Genomic DNA, 20,713 nt, shown 5'->3' with positions numbered 1-20,713 from the left:
CAGGCTGGTTTTGAATTCCTGGCTTCAAGCCATCCTCCTGCCTTGGCCCCCCAAAGTGCTGGGATTACACCATGCCCGGCCTAAAGTATTTTTAAAACTTGATGCATACATTGACATATATTAACTTCTTTTTTTTTTTTTTTTTTTTTTTTGAGACGGAGTCTTGCTCTGTCGCCCGGTCTGGAGTGCAGTGGCCGGATCTCAGCTCACTGCAAGCTCCGCCTCCCGGTGTACGCCATTCTCCTGCCTCAGCCTCCCGAGTAGCTGGGACCACAGGCGCCCGCCACCTCGCCCGGCTAGTTTTTCATATTTTTAGTAGAGACGGGGTTTCACCGTGTTAGCCAGGATGGTCTCGATCTCCTGACCTCGTGATCCGCCCGTCTCGGCCTCCCAAAGTGCTGGGATTACAGGCTTGAGCCACCGGACATATATTAACTTCTATTACAGTACCAGTGGCAAAACATTTTGAATATTACCCTTCCTTCGTGAATGTCCAGTGAGACATCTGGAAGCTGCATGAGACAAGGGATGATGCTGTACTGTGTGGAGATTCCTGAATATTACAAGCCAGCTGCATCCCTGGACCACGTCTGCCAAGAGCCAAGAGCAGCTTCCAGTCATGATGATAATGCAAATCATCCCCATACATTCCAGAATCCTCCCTGGGGACCTGCCAAGTCTCTTTGTGAACTATTTGTGGGTTCAGTGGTTAAAAGCAGGGGTTGGGTTACAAGAAATCAGGCTTTGGATGTCTGAGCCTCAGGAGACTGGGCCGAATAGTAATCTTCTCTTGCTGGTCTGTGAAGCCTCCTCCTCTGAGAAATGTACAGTTGTGCAATATTACCAATCTCCCCAGTTTACAGGTTCAGAGAGGCAGTGACTTGCCTGACATTACAAAGAAGGCAAGTGGCCAAGCCAGGATTCAAACCCAGCCAGACTCTGGACCCCTTTATCGTGAACACACTCCTGTGGGAGGAGCGATCTCATTGCTTCCATTTCCCAAATGCAAGGTGGGGTCGCAGAGACAGAGGTCAACAGAGGCCCTGGGAGGCCCTGGGAGGAGGTGGCAGCGCTGGGAAACCCAGTCCTCTCCAACCTCAGAGCCCATGTCTTTTCTTTCTTTTTTTTTTTTTGAGGGGGGTGGGGGATGGGATAATGCTCTGTTGCTGAAGCTGGAGTGCAGAGGTGCAATCAGAGCTCACTGCAGCCTTGATCTCCTAGGCTCAAGCAATCCTCCTGCCTCAGCCTCCGCAGTAGCTAGGACTACAGGTGCATGCCATCATGCCTGGCTGATATGATTTGGCTGTGTTCCCACCCAAATCTCATCTTGAATTGTAGTTCCCATAATCCCCGTGTTGTGGGAGGGACCGGGTGGGAGGTAATTGAATCATGGGGGCGGTTACCCCCATGCTGTTCTCGCGATAGTGAGTTCTCATGAGATCTAGCGGTTTTATAAGGAGCTTCCCCCCTTTTGCTTGGAACTTCTCTTTCCTGCCATCACAAGATGTGTTTTCTTCTCCTTCTGCCATGATTGTAAGTTTCATGAGGCCTCCCCAGCCATGCTGAACTGTGGGTTGATTAAACCTCTCCTCCTGTATAAATTACCCAGTCTCTGGTAGGTCTTTATTAGTAGCGTGAGAAGGGACTAATACAGTGGCTATTTTTTTATTCTTTTGTAGAGAAGGGGATCTCACTATGTTGCCAAGGCTGGTTTCTAACTCTTGACCTTAAAGGATCCTCCAATCTTGGCCTCCTAAAATACCAGGATTACAGGCATGAGCCACTGTGCCCAGTTCTTGCTTATTTTTAACATTTTGCCTCTTATTTATTACTTATTATTTTATTTTTTTGAGATGGAGTCTCAGTTTGTTGCCCAGGCTGGAGTGCAGTGGCGCGATCTCAGTTCACTGCAAGCTCTGCCTCCCAGGTTCATGCCATTCTCCTGCCTCAGCCTCCCGAGTAGCTGGGACTACAGGCGCCCGCCACCACGCCCGGCTAATTTTTTGTATTTTTAGTAGACATGGACTTTCACCATGTTAGCCAGGATGGTCTCGATCTCTTGACCTCGAGATCCAGCCGCCTCGGGCTCCCACAAGTGTTGGGATGACAGGTGTGAGCCACCATGCCTGGCCTTATTTATTATTTTTAATTGAGAAGAGTCTTGCTCTATTGCTCACTTGCTCTCGAACTCCTGAGCTCAAGTGATCCTCCTGCCTCAGCCTCCCAAAGTGCTGGGATCACAGACATGAGCCACCATGCCTGGCCAGCTTTTTTTTTTTTTTTTTTTTTTTTTTAAACCTGTGGTCTTGAATGTCGGGTGCTTACACCCAGGCGTGCAAAACAAGTCATTGGGATGAGGCAAGAAACATAAGAAAACCCTATTCATATTCATAATTTTAAAAAGGAATAATTTAAGCTTTATTACTAACATACAGATAAGTATCTGTATGTCTTTATAAATAAATATACACATATTGGGAATACATGCCCAAATACCATTTATTCTTAGGTGCATAATCAAATAAGGAATGCTGCCATTGCTTTCACCTGCTAAGTGAGTCTCCAAGCCTCTCTTGGGGACCATGACTAGAGAGCGGCATACTGGGTAAGACAATTGTGGGCTCCAGAGCCTGACCACTTGGGTTCAAGCCTCCAGTTTGCCCCTTCCTAAGCTGCCTGACCTTAAGCAAGTGACTTCACCATTCTGGCCTCAGCTTCCTCATCTGTATAATGAAAATAATAGCAGCTGTCACTTCAGAGGGCTGAGTTGAGGGACACATCAACTGATCCAAGGGAAACACTGAGAATGGTGCCTGGTATCCAGCAGGTGCTCAGTGAGTGTGAGCTATGGTTGTCTACCCTGCCGTGCAAGTGGGGAAATAGGTGCAGACAGCTGAAATAATGAGGTAATAATCATGAGTGGAGCTGAGATTCAGGAGTCTGTTCTTTTTCTTTTTTAAAAATAGAGAAGGGGTCTTGGCATGTTGACCAGGCTGGTCTCGAACTCCTGGGCTCAAGCGATCCTCCCACCTCGGCCGCCCAAAGTGCTGGGAATACAGGCGTGAGCCCCCGCGCCCGGTCCAACACCGGGTTCTCGACCACAGCCGCACCTCGGAGCTCTGAGCATCTCCTCCTCTGCAAGACTGAAATACTTCTATTCAGTCTTGAATAGAATAATTAAGAGTAGCATGCAGGTCACAGGGCTCTCTCAGGAGGGAAGGAGGTCGCAGTCCAAAAGAAGGGGATGTGGTCACTGCTGTCCGCCTTCCACAGGGGCTTGGAGAGAAGTCCAAAGGCTGAAGAGAGGAGATGGCTATGGAACAGAGGCCCTGGGCATACTGTCGCCCGGGCAGCCACAGTGGGCCACCAGGAGCGGGACCGGCGCGCCCTCTAGTGGCGGAAGCAATCCCTGCAGCCAAGGGTCCCGCATCCTGGAAGCTATTGAGGCACTGAGAAAGGGCGATGCTCCCCCAGGCCCACCTGGCTCATAAGCCATAGAGCCAGGATTTGAATCTTGCCAATCTGGCTCCAGAGCCTGCACTCTTTCTGTTTCCAAAACTCTGTCCCTGCCCTAGAGGGCAGGGCTCTTGGAATCTTGGGCAGGACACTTTTTTCGGGTCTGGGGCCCTGCTGGGCCCTGCGGGACGGCGTGACATCCCTGGCTCCCTCCGTGACTGGGATGACCCAGGATGTCCCCACCCATATCCACGGCTCCCAGTGGGCATGACCATTTGAGAAATCTGGAGGTCGCTTCCCATCCTCCTCCTGGTGCTCTCCTCCTGCCAGTGTCAGCCTTCTTTCATGCTCTCCCTCGAATTTCTTTCTTGATCAGTTTCCCCCTTCCCTGTCTCCGCGACACCCCTCCACCCCTCACCGCTCACACAGAGATTCTCCACATCCAGACAGACCCCCGAAAAACAAAGGCGAGGGTATCAGGGCTTCAGCCGCTTCCCGTCAGACTCAGCAGTGCCGGGTTGGGGTACTGGGGGTTCTCGATGACCCCGGGCCCGAACTTGAGCTCCAGGAAGCGGCGATAGTTGTTAGGCGCCTGCGCCACGAAGCCGGCAAAGGGCAGGGGCACCAGCGGCTGCAGGAAGTGCTCGGGGAACTCCACATCCTGCCGGTGATCCAGCCACGTGTCCTTAGTCATGACGCCGTTGCGGGGGTAGAAGGGCCACAGGTCCACGTGGAGGTGGTTGCTTTCGCTGTACTGCACCCGGAAAAAGTCGCCCTCGACCGCCTTCTCCCATACGAAGCCGCGCTCATCCACCACCGAGCCGGCCTCTGCCCCCCGCAGCTGCTCGCAGTTGCCCACGTCCTCCAAGTAGATGCCCAGGTCCACGTCGTAATCCCATGGGATGATGTCCCCGTGGCGGGCGGCCCCCAGCAGTGAGCCGCCCTCGAGCCAGTAGCGCACACCCGCGGCCTCCAGCACGCCCACCACGTAGCGGGCGGTCTCGCGCAGTGCGCGCAAGCAGCAAGGGGGCGTCCAGCGCTCCTCATAGAGGTAGGCCGGCGTGTCGCCCACCACGGTTCCGAAGCAGCGTGTGGTCTCCTTGTTGCAGCCGAACCACTCTAGCCGCCCGCCCTCCCAGCTCACTAGGCGGATGCCCAGTGCGCGGAGCAGCGCTGCCCGCCGAGCGTGCCCCTCACGCTCAGCCTTCCAGCGCGCGTGGGCCGTGGTCAGCGGGGGCTGGCGCGCCGCGGCGAAGGTCAAGTCCAGCAGCTGCACAGCCCAGCCGCGAAGGGAGGTCTGCAGGAAGAGGCTGGTGCCCACCGGCCGGGCCAGGGGCACGGAGAGGTTGAAGAGGTCGCGGGCGCGCAGGAGCACCACAGCATCTCCGTCCAGGGCGTCACAGCGGGGCGCGGCGGGGGCTGCACCATAGCGGGCGGTCCACTCTCGCAGGCTGACGTTCAGGGCCAGGCACCTGGCAGGGTTGGCCGTGGCTACGGGGGCAGCCACCAGGCGTGCATTTCCCACGCGGAGCGCCTCTACCATGCGCTCCAGCTGGCCCGGTGCCTCAGCCCGTGCCCCGTCAGGTACCAGGGCCACGAACTCGGTGGTCACATAGGTCTCCGGGCGCGAGGCTGCGGCTGGCCGGTCCAGGGCAGGCTGGAGCAGCGCCAGACGAACGTTGGGGATGCGAGGCAGGGCCAGGGGCGGGTAGGGGAGCGTGTCGGCTGCCACCACCAAGGGCTGGGCCGGGTCGTGCTGCAGGAAGGAGTCCACCAGCTCGGGCACCGCGTTGTCAAATGCCTCAAACTCCCGCACCAGGACAGTGACACGGGGGCCGGCAGCAGAGGCACGGCGAGGCCCCCGGGCCCGGGAATTCCTAGGCTGGTGCTGCAGCCACGAGACATAGAAGAGGACCAGAAGGTTGAGGGTGATGGCGGCTGCCAGGGCAGCCTGGCAGCGGGTGAGCCGCATGGGGTCGAAGTCTGGGGCTAGCTGGTCCTCGAGGGCATCCTGGGGAGGGGGATGAAAGGGAAAGCAGCAGCTGATTGTCAGAACCACTCCCTCCTGCCACCCTCAGCCTTGCCCCTTTGTATAGCTCTTTCTCAATTCCCTTTCTTCCCTATTTGGTTTCAGCTTTGACTTCCCCTTCTCCAGGAAGCACTCCCTGACCTCCCAGTCCGGGCCATGCACCAACTCTGGGTGTCCTCAACCCCCTGGGTTCCCCCACCACAGCCTGACCACTCTAAGTCATCAGTGCCGGGGAAGAGTGCGTGTCCCTACTAGCTTGCGAGACCCAGGAGGGTGGGACCTGAGCCTGGCTGGGTCCTCAAAACCAAAACAGAGCCAGATACACGTTAGGTGCTGGATGTTTTGTTTTGTTTTGTTTTGTTTTTCCTTATAGTGAATCACCTTCCCTTTGTCTTTATTCAGTGCCACCCTCTGCCTATTCTCTGTCAACTTATCCAGATTCAGGCTCAGTTTTATTTATTTATTTATTAATTTTTTTAGAGACGGAGTCTCGCTCTGTCACCCGGGCTGGAGTGCAGTGGCCGGATCTCAGCTCACTGCAAGCTCTGCCTCCTGGGTTCACGCCATTCTCCTGCCTCAGCCTCCTGAGTAGCTGGGACTACAGGCGGCCGCCACCTCACCCGGCTAGTTTTTTGTATTTTTTAGTAGAGACGGGGTTTCACCAGGTTAGCCAGGATGGTCTTGATCTCCTGACCTCGTGATCCGCCCGTCTCGGCCTCCCAAAGTGCTGGGATTACAGGCTTGAGCCACCGCGCCCAGCTCAGGCTCAGTTTTAAATACCCTAAATCCATTCCCACTCTCATCTCCCTCTCTACCATTTCCTCCTCCAGGAAGCCACCCCCGATCTCCCCCTCCCTGCCCCTCAACACCCTGGCTCTGGCTCCAGGGTGAGGCTGATGCCACAGCTCTCAAGCCCCTCCCCTGCCACCACCTCATATCCTCAAATCCTGTGCCATCCCATCATCTCCCTGATGGTCAGCCTGACAACTCTGATTTTGCATGAAAAGCCAGAAATATTTTTTAAAAATCAGAATTATACCAATTTTAAAATGTTGGCCACTAATTAAGAATATTTTGGCAGGGCGCAATGGCTCACACCTATAATGCCAGCACTTTGGGAGGCCAAGGCGGGCGGATCACGAGGTCAGGAGATTGAGACCATCCTGGCTCACATGGTGAAACCCCGTCTCTACTAAAAATACAAAAAATTAGCCAGGCGTGGTGGTGGGCGCCTGTAGTCCCAGCTACTTGGGAGGCTGAGGCAGGAAAATGGCGTGAACCTGGGAGGCGGAGCTTGCAGTGAACTGAGATAGCACCACTGCGCTCCAGCCTGGGCAACAGAGTGAGACTCCACCTCAAAAAAAAAAAAAAAAAAAGAATCTTTTTTTTTTTTTTTTAACAGAATGAGTCAAACTAATAGAAACATGAAGTAGAATGACGGGTGTTGGGGTTGCGGGCAGGGGGAATGGGGAGTTGTTCAATGGGTACAGAGTTTCAGTTTGGGAAGATGAAAAGGTCCCAGAGGTTTGTTGGCACAATAGTATGAATGCACCTAACACGACTGAACTGTGTGCTGAAAAATGGTTAAGATGGTACATTTAATGTTATACGTATTTAATTAGAATTTAAAAAAATATTTTTAAGTAGGGTGCTGAAAAATATAAATGAAAAAAAGGTCAGGCTGGGCACGGTGGCTCACGCCTGTAATCCCAGCACTTTGAGAGGACAAGGTGGGTGGATCACCTGAGGTCAAGAGTTTGAGACCAGCCTGGCCAACACGGTGAAACCCCATCTCTACTAAAAATACAAAAGTTAGCCAGGTGTGAGGGCGGGTGCCTGTAATTCCAGCTACTCAGGAGGCCGAGGCAGGAAATCACTTGAACCTGAGAGGTGGAGGTTGCAGTGAGCCGAGATGGCACCATTGTATTCCAGCCTGGGCAACAGAAGAAGACTCTGTCTTGAAAAAATAAATAAATAAATAAATAAATAAATATAAAAACAAATTAAAAAAAAAAAGAAAAACAAAATAAAAGTGGGGTGGGCCAGGTACAGTGACTCATGCCTGTGATCCCAGCGATTTGGGAGGCCAAGGCAGGAGGATCACTTGAACCCGGGAGGTGGAGGTTACAGTAAGCTGAGATGGCACCATTGCACTACAGCCTGGGTGACAGACTGAGACTTCGTCTCGGGAAAAAAAAAAAAAAATCGAAAAAACAAATTAAAAAAAGAAAAGCAAAACAAAAGTGGGGTGGACCAGGTACAGTGACTCACGCCTGTGATCCCACCAATTTGGGAAGCCAAGGCAGGAGGATCACTTGAGTCCAGGAGTTCGAGACCAACCTGAGTAACATAAGGAGACTTCATCTCTACAAAAAATAAAAAATTAGCTGGGTGTGGTGCTACTCACCTATGGTTCCAACCACTCAGGATGCTGAGGTGGGGAATGGCTTGAGCCAGTGAGCCATGATCATGCCACTGCACTCAGCCTGGATGAGAGTGAGACCCTGTCTCAAAAAACCCAACAACAAAAAAGTGGGGTAGCTTGCATCAAAAGAGGCTGCCAACCTTAGGACACTCCCCTCCACATTCATTGGCCACACCCTCAAGCACCAGATGGCGCTGTCTCCTTGTCCCCACCGCGACTTTGAAAATTTGGCTGGCGGTTCTCCAGCACAGGTGGTGTAGCTCTGGGTTCCAAGCAGATGATCAAATAAAGTGTCCCCATGATGACTTTTTGTAGGCTTCTGCCCTTCCTAGAGAGAGGGGACATCCAGCTAACCTCCCTAAGTCCTAAATCCTCTGTCCTCTCCTCCCCATTTCCATAGCTCCCTCTTCAAGCAGGTCCACCCACATTCCCATCCAACCTCCGCCTGGTCTCCTGGCAATTCCTGTCCTCCTGATAGCCAGAGGAGTCTTCCTAAAGCACAAGTCGGGCCTCTCCTTCCCTTGCTCTCAACTTGCCATGGCTCCCCAGTGCCCAGGGGAGAAAGTGGAAGCTTCTTCTGACATTCCCCTTGTCTGCTCCCCATTCCACCCTCATCTCTTGCCATGCTTTCCCCAACGTGTATGCTTAAGTCGCCCTGAACATTTTCTCAAACTGCTCTTATTTCTTTTCTTTTCTTCTTTTTTTTTTGAGATGGAATCTCCTCTGTTGCCAAGGCTGGAGTGCAGTGGCAGTGATCTCATCTCACTGCAACTTCCTGGGTTCAAGCAATTCTCCTGCCTCAGCCTCCCGAGTAGCAGGGACTACAGGTGCATGCCACACCTGGTTAATTATATATATATATATATATATTTTTTTTTTTTTTTTTGAGACAAAGTTTCGGTTTTGTTGCCCAGGGTGAAGTGCAATGACGCCATCTCGGCTCACCGCAAACTGTGCCTCCCGGGTTCAAGCGATTCTTCTGCCTCAGCCTCCCGAGTAGCTGGGATTACAGGCGTGCGCCACCACATCTGGCTAATTTTGTATTTTTAGTAGAGATGGTGTTTCTCCATGTTGGTCAGGCTGGTCTCGAACTCCTGACCTCAGGTGATCCGCCCACCCCGACTTCCCAAAGTGCTGGGATTACAGGTGTGAGCCACTGCGCCCAGCCAAAAACAATTTTTTTTTTGAGACAGTCTCGCTCTGTTGCCAGGCTGGAATGAGGTGGTGTGATCTTGGCTCACTGCAACCTCCACCTCCCGGGTTCAAGTGATTCTCCTGCCTCAGCCTCCCAAGTAGCTGGGACTACAGGAGCGTGCCACCATGCCCGGCTAAATTTTGTATTTTTAGTAGAGATGGGTTTTTACCATGTTGGCCAAGATGGTCTCAATCCCTTGACCTCATGATCTGCCCGCCTTGGCCTCCCAAAGTGTTGGGATTACAGGCATGAGCCACCGCACCCGGCCAAAACAATTTTTGTTTTTAAAGGGATAGGGTCTTGCTTTGCTGCCAAAAAATAAACAAAACTAGCTGGACGTAATGGCTTTTGCACCTGTAGTCCCAGTTAGTTGGGAGGCTGAGGTGGGAAGATCACTTGAGCTGGGGAAGTCGAGGGTGCAGTGAGCCATGATGGCACCACCGCACTCCAGCCCGGGCAATAGAGTGAGACCTTATCTTTTTTTGAAATAGAGTCTCGCTCTGTTGCCCAAGCTGGAATGCAGTGGTGTAATCTCAGCTCACTACAACCTCCGCCTCCCAGGTTCAAGCGATTCTCCTGCCTCAGCCTCCTGAGTAGCTGGGATTACAGGCACCCGCTGCCATGCCCAGCTAATTTGTTGCATTTTTAGTAGAGACAGGGTTTCACCATGTTGGTCAGGCTGGTCTCGAACTCCTGACCTCGTGATATGCTTGCCTCGGCCTCCCAAAGTGCTGAGATTACAGGCATGAGCCACCGAGCCCGGTTTTTTTTTTTTTTTTTTTAAAGCATCTCCCTATCACTCATGTACTTCCTATCCCCCATTCCTGCCTTATTTTGCTCCCCTGGTAGTTATTGCATGGATTTTACTTAGCTTGTTTGTTGTCAGAATCCCCATGGAGGGCAGGGATCTGTTTTCCCTACTGTATCCCCAGAGCACAGCTCAGTACCTGGCACATAGCAGGTGCTCAATAAATATGTGTTGAACGAATGAGTGACTTGAATTATTAACATAGGGAATGTGGGCTGGGTGTGGTGGTTCACTCCTGTAATCCAAGAACCATGGGAAGCTGAGGCAGGAGGATCGCTTGAGCTCAGGCGTTCAAGACTAGCCTGGGCAACATAGTGGAACCCTATCTCTACAAAAAATACAAAAATTAGCCAGGCATGGTGGAACCTACCTGTGGTCTCAGCTACTTAGGAGGGAGGCTGAGGTAGGAGGGTCCCTTGAGCCGAGGAGGTAGAGGCTGCAGTGAGCTGTGATCCAGCCACTGCACTCCAGCCTGGGCGACAGAGCGAGACCCTGTCTCAAAAAAGAAAGACAGGAACCTCTGGCTCAGAGAGATGGGAAGGATGCAGGGATGAGAACCCAGGTCTTCGCTTCTGAGGCCCTGGCTCTTGCCACACTGTCTGACTGACTCTGGGTTGGCCAGGAGGTGCCCAGCAGGGCAGAGGACAGCAGCCAGGTCCTGGCTACCCTTAGGCCCACCACAGCGCTTGGCTCTTGCAGACCAGACATCAGTGGGTTTGATGGCCAGATAAGGAGGTGCCACCTGCTGGTGAGGGTGTGAGGGAAGCTGAGGCGGGGAAAGGAATCATCTAATACCCTGACAAAGCCATGCAGACTTCACCACCTCTAAGGGCTACAAACCCCTTCGCTGGGGCAAAGTGGATGCAATGATGATTCTGAAGGTCTGAATGTTCTAAATTTTTCTGAATCGGGAGGATAATAATAACAATTCTAGTAGCTCACCATGTGCCAGGCCCTGTTCTAAGCACTTTATGCATATTCACTTATTAAATCCTCATGTTATGATCACATTTAAAAATGGAAACCAGTCGATGCGGTGGTTCACGCCTGTGATCCCAGCACTTTGCGAGGATGAGGCAGGGGGAGATTGCTTGAATCTGGGATTTTGAGACCAGCATGGACTGGTAAGACCCCATCTCTACAAAAAAAATAAAAAAATTAACCGGGCATGGTGGCATGCGCCTGTAGTCCCAGCTACTCTGGTGGCTGAAGTCGAAGGATTTCTTGAGCCTAGGAGGCAGAGGCTGCAGTGAGTCAAGACTTTGCCACTCCACTCCAGCCTGTGTGACAGTGACACAGTGAGACCTTATCTCAAAAAAAAAAAAAAAAGGAAACAAAGGCACACAGAGTTAAAGAGTTAAGTCTCTGGGCCACAAGAGTGCCCAGAGTTAAGTCTTAAAGAGTTAAGTCTCTTTAACTCTCTGTCAAGGTCACACAATGGGAAGTAGTGGACCCAAGAGGTGATCCAAGAAGCTGGCTACAGGGTTGTGCTTTAAACCAATAAACTTTGCCTTCTCTCTTGGGTTCTTTCTGAAGCCCTGACTCTCAACCCATCTTTGGTGAGCCTTCGCCAGCCCTAACCTGACAGGTGCTTTCAAAGCTTGGCTATGGCACATTAATAAATGAATTCAACTCAGTAACTCAACAAACTCAAGTATTCTTTGTAGTGGACCCTGCGTTTAGAGGATACAGAATGAATGAGGTACTCATTAGGTCAGCCCTCCGGAAGACAGAAAGAAGACTGACAGGGCCACCTGTGGTGGCTCACACCTGTAATCTCAGTACTTTCAGAGGCCCAGGCGGTCGGATCACCTGAGGTCAGGAGTTAGAGACCAGTCTGGGCAACATGTGAAACCCCGTCTCTACCAAAAATACAAAGATTAGCTGGGCATGGTGGTGTGCACCTGTAATCCCAGCTATTGGGGAGGCTGAGGTGTGAGAATCACTTGAACTCGGGAGGAAGAGGTTGCAGTGAGCCAAGATTGATCCACTGCACTCCAGCCTGGGCGAGACCTTGTCCCCCCAAAAAAAAAAAAAAAAAAAAAAAGATGGACAAAAACCATACAACTTACAGACAGGGCAAGAAACCAGCAGGGGGCGCAAGAGTAGAAACAGGGGGCTTGCCTTAGAAATGGTAGTCAGAGCCGGGGAGGACAGTTAAGCTGCGAACTTACTTGTCTCTCCAGTCCCCACAAAACAATGTAAATGAATCCAAATTCTCTTCAGGCCTTGGGTTCACGGGGTCTGAGCTGTGATTTGGCCTGAGCTTCAGTTCCTGCATCTGTGTGTGGCGGTTAGAAAAAAATGAGAGGTCCGGGCGCAGTGGCTCATGCCTGTAATTCTAGCACTTTGGGAGGCCGAGGCAGGTGGATCACGAGGTCAGGAGTTCAAGACCAGCCTGGCCAACAAGGTGAAACCCCGTCTCTACTAAAAATACAAAACATTAGCCAGGCGTGGTGGCGGGCGCCTGTAATCCCAGCTACTTGGGAGGCTGAGGCAGGAGAATCACTTGAACCCAAGAGGTGGAGGCTGCAGTGAGCTGTGACCGTATCACTGCATTCCAGTCTGGGCAACAGAGCAAGACTCTGTCTCAAAAAAAAAAAGAAAATAAAAAAATGAGAGACATGGGAAAACCTTAGGGAATAAGGGAAGGGCAGTTTCCATGAGAATGAGAGTGACACTGAGGGACTTCTTACCTCCTAGGTTGCAGGCTGGGGGAGTTCCAGGAGGGCAGTTCCAGCCCAGCTGAGCTGTGCTCCTGAGAGGAGAACCAGAAAACCCCAAATTAGCCATTTCTGTACAATAGAGCACAATTTCATCTTATCCACAATAGTGGCAAGAGAAAGGTCAGGGAATCCTTTCTCTTGAAGTCCCATAATCTCAGGTACCACCTGGGGTGTCTCAGGAGTAGGGTGGGGTGAATGGGAGGGATGTCAGTTATTACAGCAACCTATAACCATCCCTCTGGCATGAATGTGTCCAGAAAAGGCAGGGCTAGAAGCCAACAGAAGCTGTTACCATGACAACCCCCTCCCTAGACACATTCCACCTCTGAGAGATTCTTAAAACATCCCCTGGCCAGGGGCGATGGCTCACACCTGTAATTCCAGCACTTTGGGAGGCTGAGGCGGGCCTAAGGCGGATCACCTGAGGTCGGGAGTTCAAGACCAGCCTGACCAACATGGAGAAACCCCGTCTGTACTAAAAGCAAAAAAAAATTAGCCAGGCGTGGTGGCGCATGCCTGTAATCCCAGCTACTCAGGAGGCTGAGGCAGGAGAACGGCTTGAACCAGGGAGACGGGGGTTGTGGTGAGCCGAGATCAGGCCATTGCATCCCAGCCTGGGCAACAAGAGTGAAACTCCGACTCCAAAAAAAAAAAAAAAAAAAAAAATTCCCCTCCTTGGTTGGGCTTGGTTCCTAGTTCCTAGGGTCACTGGAAGGGGGCTTCTCTATTACCATAGTAACCAGGCCTTGATCCTGCCTACCCCCCAGAGGATGGTCCAGGCCCTGTAACCATAGCAACTGCCCCTCAGCAGAGCATCTCCTCCTCTAAATAAAAACACCTGGTTGGTTTGGTGCATGGGCCTCCCACAATAGGAAGGGGAAGATGGTTACCATGGTAATGCCAACTAGGTAGCTATGGGGGAGGGGCTGGGGAAGAGGCGCTTCTCTTAGAGATCAGCGTCTTTGGGGCTGGGGTACTTTCTACCTGAATGCTAGGTGTAGGGGGGTTGCCATGGTAACCAATGAGGAAAGGAGCAGAAGGACCACCAGGGACTTAGGTTACCTTAGCAACCTTCTCCTGGTGCAGAGTCCGAAGAGGTTTGGGGCTCCATAACCACAAAGGTGGAAGGGAGGGGAAGGCTGTCCCCCACCAACTCGACCCCACCAATGGGGAAGGGTTACCATGACAACTGACCTGGCCAGGAATCAGAGAGGATGGGACCACTGCTGGTCGCCCTTTCTCTCAGAGTAAAAGTAATTGTCCAGGAGAGTGATGTTTGGGTGTGGAAGGGGTAAGGCTCCTTCTCTGGGGCGAAGTAGGAGGAGGGGGGCAGAAAGCGGCCCCTTCCTCAGTCTCACTCCAGCGAGGGGGACCGTCGTGCAGGGCCTGGGTCTCCCTCGCCCTCCTCGGGGCGCGATCTCCCTCCCGCCGCCCCCCGCGCGGGCACGCTAGCCCTCGGGGTCGACCAGGGTGGGCGAGGCTCGTGCCCGGCCTCGCGCTCGCCGCCGGCCCCTCTTCCCACTGTCCTCCGCCAGGCGCGCGCGCGGTGGTGGTGTGTGTGTGTGTGTGTGGTGGGGGGGGGGGGTTGGTGGGGGGGGGTTGGAGCGCCCGCGCAGGCGCGCGAAGCACAGCGGGCGCGCGGGCCGGCCCCGGGGCCTCCATGATGGAGGAGCGAGCGGCCGCCGCGGTCGCCGCCGCCGCATCCTCCTGCCGTCCGCTCGGCTCAGGCGCGGGCCCTGGCCCCACTGGGGCGGCCCCGGTCTCCGCCCCTGCCCCCGGGCCGGGCCCGGCAGGTAAGGGAGGCGGCGGCGGAGGCAGCCCTGGGCCCACGGCGGGCCCGGAGCCCCTGAGCCTGCCGGGGATCCTGCACTTTATCCAGCACGAGTGGGCGCGCTTTGAAGCCGAGAAAGCCCGCTGGGAGGCCGAACGCGCCGAGTTACAGGTGAGCGCTGTCCCGGGACCCCCGACCCCCCACCCGGCCCGGCCCGGCCTCACCCGCCGCCGCCGCCGCCGCCGCCATCTTGGAGCAATGGCCGCCGGGACGGCCGGGGGGGCGGGAGGGGACCCCGACGGTCCCGGAGGGCGAGTGAGGGGCCGTCCGAGGGGTGTCCTGAGGGCACCCCTGGTGGGAGGGGACCGGGACAGCCCGAGGTGGGAGTGGAGGGACCGGGGGTGGAAGGGATCACCGGGACCGGCCGAGAGAGAGGGACGGAGGTACCAGAACTGGCTGGGAGTGGGACTGGGACTGGGACTGGAACTGAGCGCGCTGGCCGCGGGGCTCCTGAGAGAGGCGACTCGGGCCCTGGAGGGGAGCCCAAGAGAACTCTGGAAAGGGTGTGGAGAGGAGCTGGAGGGGTCTGGGAAAGACCTGAGTAGTCTCCTGTGGGAGTGAGCAGAAGCTCGCCAGGCGCAGAGGGACTCCCGACCCCGACCATGGCCCTAGCCAGGTGCAGGTGGGAAGTGGAAGCGTCCGAGGGGGGACTTGGGACACGCTGGGAAAGAGCGGATCCAGACGGGGAACTGGGAGGAGTTAGGGAGAGGAAGTCCGGGAACCTGGGATGGGTGTATTTCGGGGCGACTGGACAGTGGGCATGGAAGGATGGGTGTGTAAAGACCCGAGAAGTGGGAAGAGGGTTTCGAGGGGTCCGGGATGGAGGTGTGTGCCTTTCCCTCTTAGGGGAAACTTTGGGGATCCCGGACATGTGTGGCTGCAGAGTGCAGGGAAGGGATCTTTGGAGTGGAAGTGTGGACAGAGCAGGAGATGTACCCTAGGAGCCTGGGTGGGAGAACTTGAGAGTGGAAGTTCCACTTGAGGGTGTGCAGTAGTGGGCCTGATGGCACTGAGATGGGACGTGTGTGTAGGATGTAGAAAGAGAACCCTGAACTGGAGTGTGGGGGTGTCGGGCATGTCCAGTATGGAGGTGAGGGTCCTGGGATGGTGCCAATGAGGACGAGTTAGGTGTTAAACCCTGGGGTGATGCTTTAGGGGGGAGAATTTTGTAGAGCCCGAAGGCAACATGAGGAGGCATCTCAGAGAGAACGGGGGTAGGGTGGGGTTGGGGGGAAGGAGATATGTTTGTGGAAGTTCTGGGAAAAGACCTCATGGTTTGTGGGGTAGCTTGGGACAGGGATGTGCTCCGGGCTGATGTATGGAAGAGTCTGAAGAGTTGGGCTGGCGTTTGTGATCTCGTGGAGCGTCAGGTCCATTGGCAGTGAATAGAGGATCATGGAGATGTCCGGATTTGAAGGGATCAGGAATGGCCCACTGGAAATCTGAAGATGCTTGGAATGGGTTATTATTAGCAGAAATTGTTAGTGCTTCCTTGTAGCAGCCCACGTTTCCCCTTCCGATTTGCCGTTTTCTATCTAGTGGAAGCTGGCAACCAAATAAATAACTGATGAGAATTTTGTCGATAGAGATGGGGTGCAGTGGTTCATGCTTGTAATCCCAGCACTTAGGGAGGCTGAGGTGGGAGGATCCCTTGAGCCCAGGAGTTCCAGGCCAGCCTGGCCAACATAGCAAGACCTCATCTCTACAAAAAAGTACAAAAATTAGCTGGGCGTGGTGATGTGCACCTGTAGTCCCAGCTACTCATGAGGCTGAGGTGGGAGGATTGCTTGAACCCCGGAGGTTGAGGCTGCAGTGAGCCATGATTGCACCACTGCACTCCAGCCTGGGCGAAAGAGTGAGATCCTGTCTCAGATAACAACAACAACAAAAACGGCATTTTGTTCATAGGATGAGTAAAGACCCTCCAGTAACTCTTCCCCTGCCCTCACTTGTGGTGGCTGAGGCTTGGAGCTGGGGTGGGAGCAGAATCCTTATGTAACCGCTCTCACTTGTGTCCCACTCTCTACTTCCGAAGCTCTTTCCCAGCATTCATCTCTTCAGATCTTCTCAGTGCCCCGTGATGTAGGCAGAGGCAGTGTCATTACCTCACTCAGCAATAACAGCACCAGCTGCAGTTTAGTGAGCACATACCATGTCTGGAGCTGTGTATCAAGTACTGTAGACATGAGCTGTCATTTCATTCTTGTGGTCTTCTGGGAAGGTAAAGGATATTCCCCCTGCCTTTAAAAAAAGAATCACGAGGAAATGGAGGTTTTGAGAGGGTGATTTATCTAGGATTCCAGCAGATGAGCAGAAGGGCTCGTCTGTGGACCTTTTTTTTTTTCTTTTGAGACAGAGTCTCACTCTGTCACCCAGGCTGGAGTGCAGTGGCATGTCTCGGCTCATTGCAACCACTGCCTCCCAGTTGCAAGCAATTCTCCTGCCTCAGCCTCCCAAGTAGCTGGGATTACAGGTGTACACCACCACGCCTAGCTGATTTTTGTATTTTTAGTAGAGATGGGAGTTTTGCACATTGGTCAGGCTGGTTTCGAACTCCTGGCTGCCAGAGATCCACCTGCCTCGGCCTCCCAAAGTGCTACGATCACAGGCGTAAGCCACCATGCCCGACCGTCGGTGGACTTTTAAGCACATGTTCTGTACCTCTCTGCTACCCAGTACAGTTGAGAAAATTGGTTCAGGCAAGCGTAGTGGCCTCCCCAGGGTCACCCAAGCAGTCATAGCAGAGCTTGGACTGAATCTTGGCCTCTGGGACGTTGCACCAGTGCACCGCACAGCACCCACCACACCATCTTCTCATCCTGGAGGCTGATGAGAGAAAAGATGTTTATCGCCTCACTTAATGACCCTTCTTGAAGTTCGAGAGGAACTAGTGTCTGGCATGGTGCCAGCACTGTCATTTTGCACTTTTGTTTTCTTTTATTGTTACATTAGTAAAAATTCAGACATCTCAGAGGGGTGTGTGTGTGTATACACATATATATGTGAGTGAAAAAGGAAAGTTCTTTCTCTTCATCCCTTTCTTGCTCTTCTCTCCCGAGAGAGAAGAGTTATTATGGTTGTATAATAGATGAACTACTGCTGTATGTATCATTTTGTGACATAATGTGTTTTGGTTTTCTTTCATATCAGCACAGAGAACTCTTTCTTACGCTTTTTCATAGCTACATAGCATCCCATGGGATGTTTGCACCATAGCTGATTGAGTTTGACCCTGGTTGGTGGACTTTTAGATTTTTTCTAGTTTTTCTCCCCATCAGACATGGCTTCAGTGAGTACCCCTTATTCATGTGCGAGTATGAAGCAGAACAGATGACTGGAATAGTAGAATGGATGTGTTTATGAAACAGTGATTGGGCTGGGCGCCGTGGCTAGCGCCTGTAATCCCAGCACTTTGGGAGGCTGAGGCAGGTGGATCACGAGGTCTGGAGTTCAAGACCAGCATGGCCAGTATGGTGAAACCCTGTCTCTACTCAAAATACAAAAATTAGTCGGACGTGGTGGCAGGCGCCTGTAGTCCCAGCTACTCGGGAGGCTGAGGCAGGAGAATCACTTGTACCCAGGAAGCGGAAGTTGCAGTGATCCGAGATCACACCACTGCACTCCAGCCTGGGTGACAGAGCGAGATGCCATCTCAAAAAAAAAAAAAAGAAAAGAAAAAGAAACAGGGATCGACTCTGCCACGTTGACCCACCAGTTTACTCTCCCATCAGCGGCACCTCTTTTACACACCTTTACTTGAACACTTAGCGCTAACAGACAGTGTGACTTCCCCTGTGAGATCCCTTAAGACCTGGGCAGTGTCAGATTTTCCTGATGGACTCTGAATAACTTTTCTGTGAAGAGCTTAATACAGCTGCTCCTAGCAGAAGACCTGCCGTGCGACCGTGCTTGGTACATGTGTGTTGAATGGCAGGGAAGGCAGCCCCTCGGGAGGTCTTGGCAGTAGGTGCTGTAAGTTTGGAGCAGGAAGGTGGTGGAGCTTCAGTCTGATAATGAGCAGGCATTTGCTAGGTGGGGGATTCTGAGAAGTAGGTGATGCAGTTTCTGCCCATCCGAAACTTCCAGGCTGGCAGAGGAAGCTTGTTCGTGCAGGGGACAGCAGAACTGTAGATGTTCATGCACAATTGACTGTGTGGCTCTGCTCCTGTTCTGTGGCAACTCTGAGAGGGGAAGCTTTTCGAGGATGGGAGGGACCTTTTAATGAGGGATCTGAACTGGAGATTTGTATAGGAGCAGCGACAGGGAGCTGCAGTGAGTGCGGTGCCAGCAGAGAATATGGGGAGCTATCCCCTCCCCACTCCGGCTTCCTGGGGGCTCATCCCTGCCAGCAGCTGTTGAAGCTTGGGAAGGAGCCCTTTAGGAGATGCAGGGCTAGATGGCACGAAACGGGAACTCCTCCCAGGGAGCTGGGACAGGAAGCAGCGAATTCAGAGAGGCATCAGCTCCTGGGAGGACTGAATTGCTAGGACTCCTCCGAAGCCTTTAGATGTCGCCTTGCCGGGAATAGCTGGAGGGCGGAGAGGCAGTAGCTGCCAGGTGTCAGAAGGTTTTGGGGGCACGTGCTCTGTGGCTCTGGCCAGAGGGAGTGGCAGTGGGTGGGTGTGATGAGCAGTGGTGAGCAGCACTTCCAGATCCCGGACCGACTCTCAGGCCTGCCACAGCCCTTGGCGCTTGCAGACCTGGCAGCCAGTGGGGACTGCTGGCATCTGCAGCGAGGGAAGGACTGGCCACTGACTTCCTGTTTCTGTTGGGTTTCCACCTCCCTGAGATGCTCCAACCACATCTTTCTGGTTCTCTTTCTAGAGGCACTGGAAAAGGGACAGCAAAGCAGAGTGGGCGGCTGAGACCCTTACGTCCTCATTAGGAGGAGGGAGACCACGGCCCAATGAGGCAGCAGACGGATGAAGGGGGAACCCAACCAGTGACAGGTCTGGGTGGGATGCCCGACTCCGCCTCCCGCCCCCACAGATAGACCTCCAGTGTGCCCCCGTCCTAGTCCAGGCCACTGCCATTCTGTCCTGGGATTTCTGGGACTGCCCTCGTCTGTGATAGGGGTCTCTGTGTCCAGCTCTGCCGCCCTCCTGCCCCTCATCAGTTCTCCATGTTTTAGCTGGGGCTGCCCTTGTAACATGGGAGTCAGTTCCCTCTCTCTACTTACAACCCTTCCATGGCTTCCCTGAGCCTTTTACACATTCTGAAGCAGCCATCCTGGCCCTTTTAGAGTTCCTTAAGCCCACTGTGCTGCCCTTGCCTCCGTCCTCTGCCAGCAGGGCCCTTCCCTCCCCTGGCTAACTTCTCTTCAGCTTCAGGCCTTAGCTGAACTGTCGCCTCTTGTCCCTCCTCCCATAGCATCCTTCACTCCCGCAACGGGGTCTGGTCACATTGCGTGTGAGCTGCTGCTCATGCCTGTCTCCTGCACGGGACTGAGCCCTGTGGGTGCGGGAACCACGTGGCTCCTCTTATTCCCCAGTGCCTTACTGGGGCACCTGATGCGTGCGGGCAGTCACCAAACAGTGGCAGGTGTTGACCAAGGTGTAGGTTCCCAGCAGGCTGAACTGCCCCGGGAGGTTGAGGAATCAATCACCAAAGCCCAGGAGGGCAGGGAAGAGAGTGAGGAGGAAAGTCAGGGCTTGTCTTTGGTGGTCGGTCCGCCTCTCCTCACACCTTCTCCAGTGATTCAGAGAGTAGATTTGGGGGACCGAGAAGATACACGACGGACAGAAACTCACGCTTTAGAGATGTTGATGTCATATAAGTAGTTTCCCTATCTGGCCTTGGATGTTTATATAAATATGTGTTGGTAAAAAGTGTTAAGAGGGAAAAAAAAATCCCATTCTCGAAGCGGACAGATGAGGTTCTTTTCTATAAGGTAACTGGTGACATGTATTTCTTTTTTTTTGAGACAAAGTCTCGACCTGTCCACCCAGGCTGGAGTGCAGTGGCACGATCTTGGCTCACTGCAACCTCCACCTCCCAGGTTCAAGCAATTCTCCTGCCTCAGCCTCCCAAGTAGCTGGGACTACAGGTGTGTACCACCACGCCTGGCTAAGTTTTTTGTATTTTTAGTAGAGATGGGGTTTCACCATGTTGCCCAGGCTGGTCTCGAACTCTTGACCTCAAGTCATCTGCCCACCTCAACCTCCCAAAGGGCTGGGATTATAGGTGTGAGCCACTGTGCCTGGCCAATCCACAGACATTTCTAGTTGATCTGGGGTCTCCAAG

General features: G+C 53.4%; 2 protein-coding genes across 11 annotated transcripts in view; one reads left to right on the top strand and one right to left on the bottom strand.

Moving 5' to 3' along the window:
* Positions 1-2,390: 2,390 nt before the first annotated feature.
* FKRP (fukutin related protein) lies at positions 2,391-14,670 on the bottom strand. 8 transcript variants are annotated; one of them, XM_033223780.1, is made up of 4 exons: positions 14,635-14,670; positions 12,610-12,671; positions 12,088-12,194; positions 2,391-5,467 (listed from the first exon to the last, which is right to left on the bottom strand). In XM_033223780.1, exon 4 carries the CDS (start codon positions 5,426-5,428, stop codon positions 3,941-3,943), a length of 1,488 nt encoding a protein of 495 aa, XP_033079671.1. In that variant the 5' UTR covers positions 5,429-5,467; positions 12,088-12,194; positions 12,610-12,671; positions 14,635-14,670; the 3' UTR covers positions 2,391-3,940. The 8 variants fall into 8 exon arrangements, 7 of the variants coding, with proteins under 7 accessions (XP_033079671.1, XP_033079672.1, XP_033079673.1 ...); XM_033223781.1 differs by lacking the exon at positions 14,635-14,670 and adding an exon at positions 13,834-14,271; XM_033223782.1 differs by lacking the exon at positions 14,635-14,670 and adding an exon at positions 13,702-13,809.
* Positions 14,256-20,713, top strand: part of STRN4 (striatin 4) — a 27,653-nt gene continuing 21,195 nt past the window's right edge. For all 3 annotated transcript variants that reach the window (XR_004440429.1, XR_004440428.1, XM_033223776.1), the window contains exon 1: positions 14,256-14,581. Coding sequence is in view for 1 of the 3 variants with exons in the window: in XM_033223776.1 (XP_033079667.1) it covers positions 14,300-14,581 (282 nt within the window). In the remaining 2 variants the exon portion in view is untranslated. The remainder of the gene's footprint in view (positions 14,582-20,713) is intronic.

The sequence above is a fragment of the Trachypithecus francoisi genome, unplaced genomic scaffold, assembly GCF_009764315.1.
Source record: "Trachypithecus francoisi isolate TF-2019V2 unplaced genomic scaffold, Tfra_2.0 Lachesis_group12, whole genome shotgun sequence".
In the NCBI taxonomy this organism is placed as follows: Eukaryota; Metazoa; Chordata; class Mammalia; order Primates; family Cercopithecidae; genus Trachypithecus; species Trachypithecus francoisi.
Note: the sequence above shows the minus strand (reverse complement) of the source record. Positions and strands in the feature narration are given on the sequence as shown.

Bases quoted from the DNA above. Each gene is read 5' to 3' on its own strand.
- FKRP (XM_033223780.1), bottom strand. From the start codon at position 5,428: ATGCGGCTCACCCGCTGCCAGGCTGCCCTGGCAGCCGCCATCACCCTC.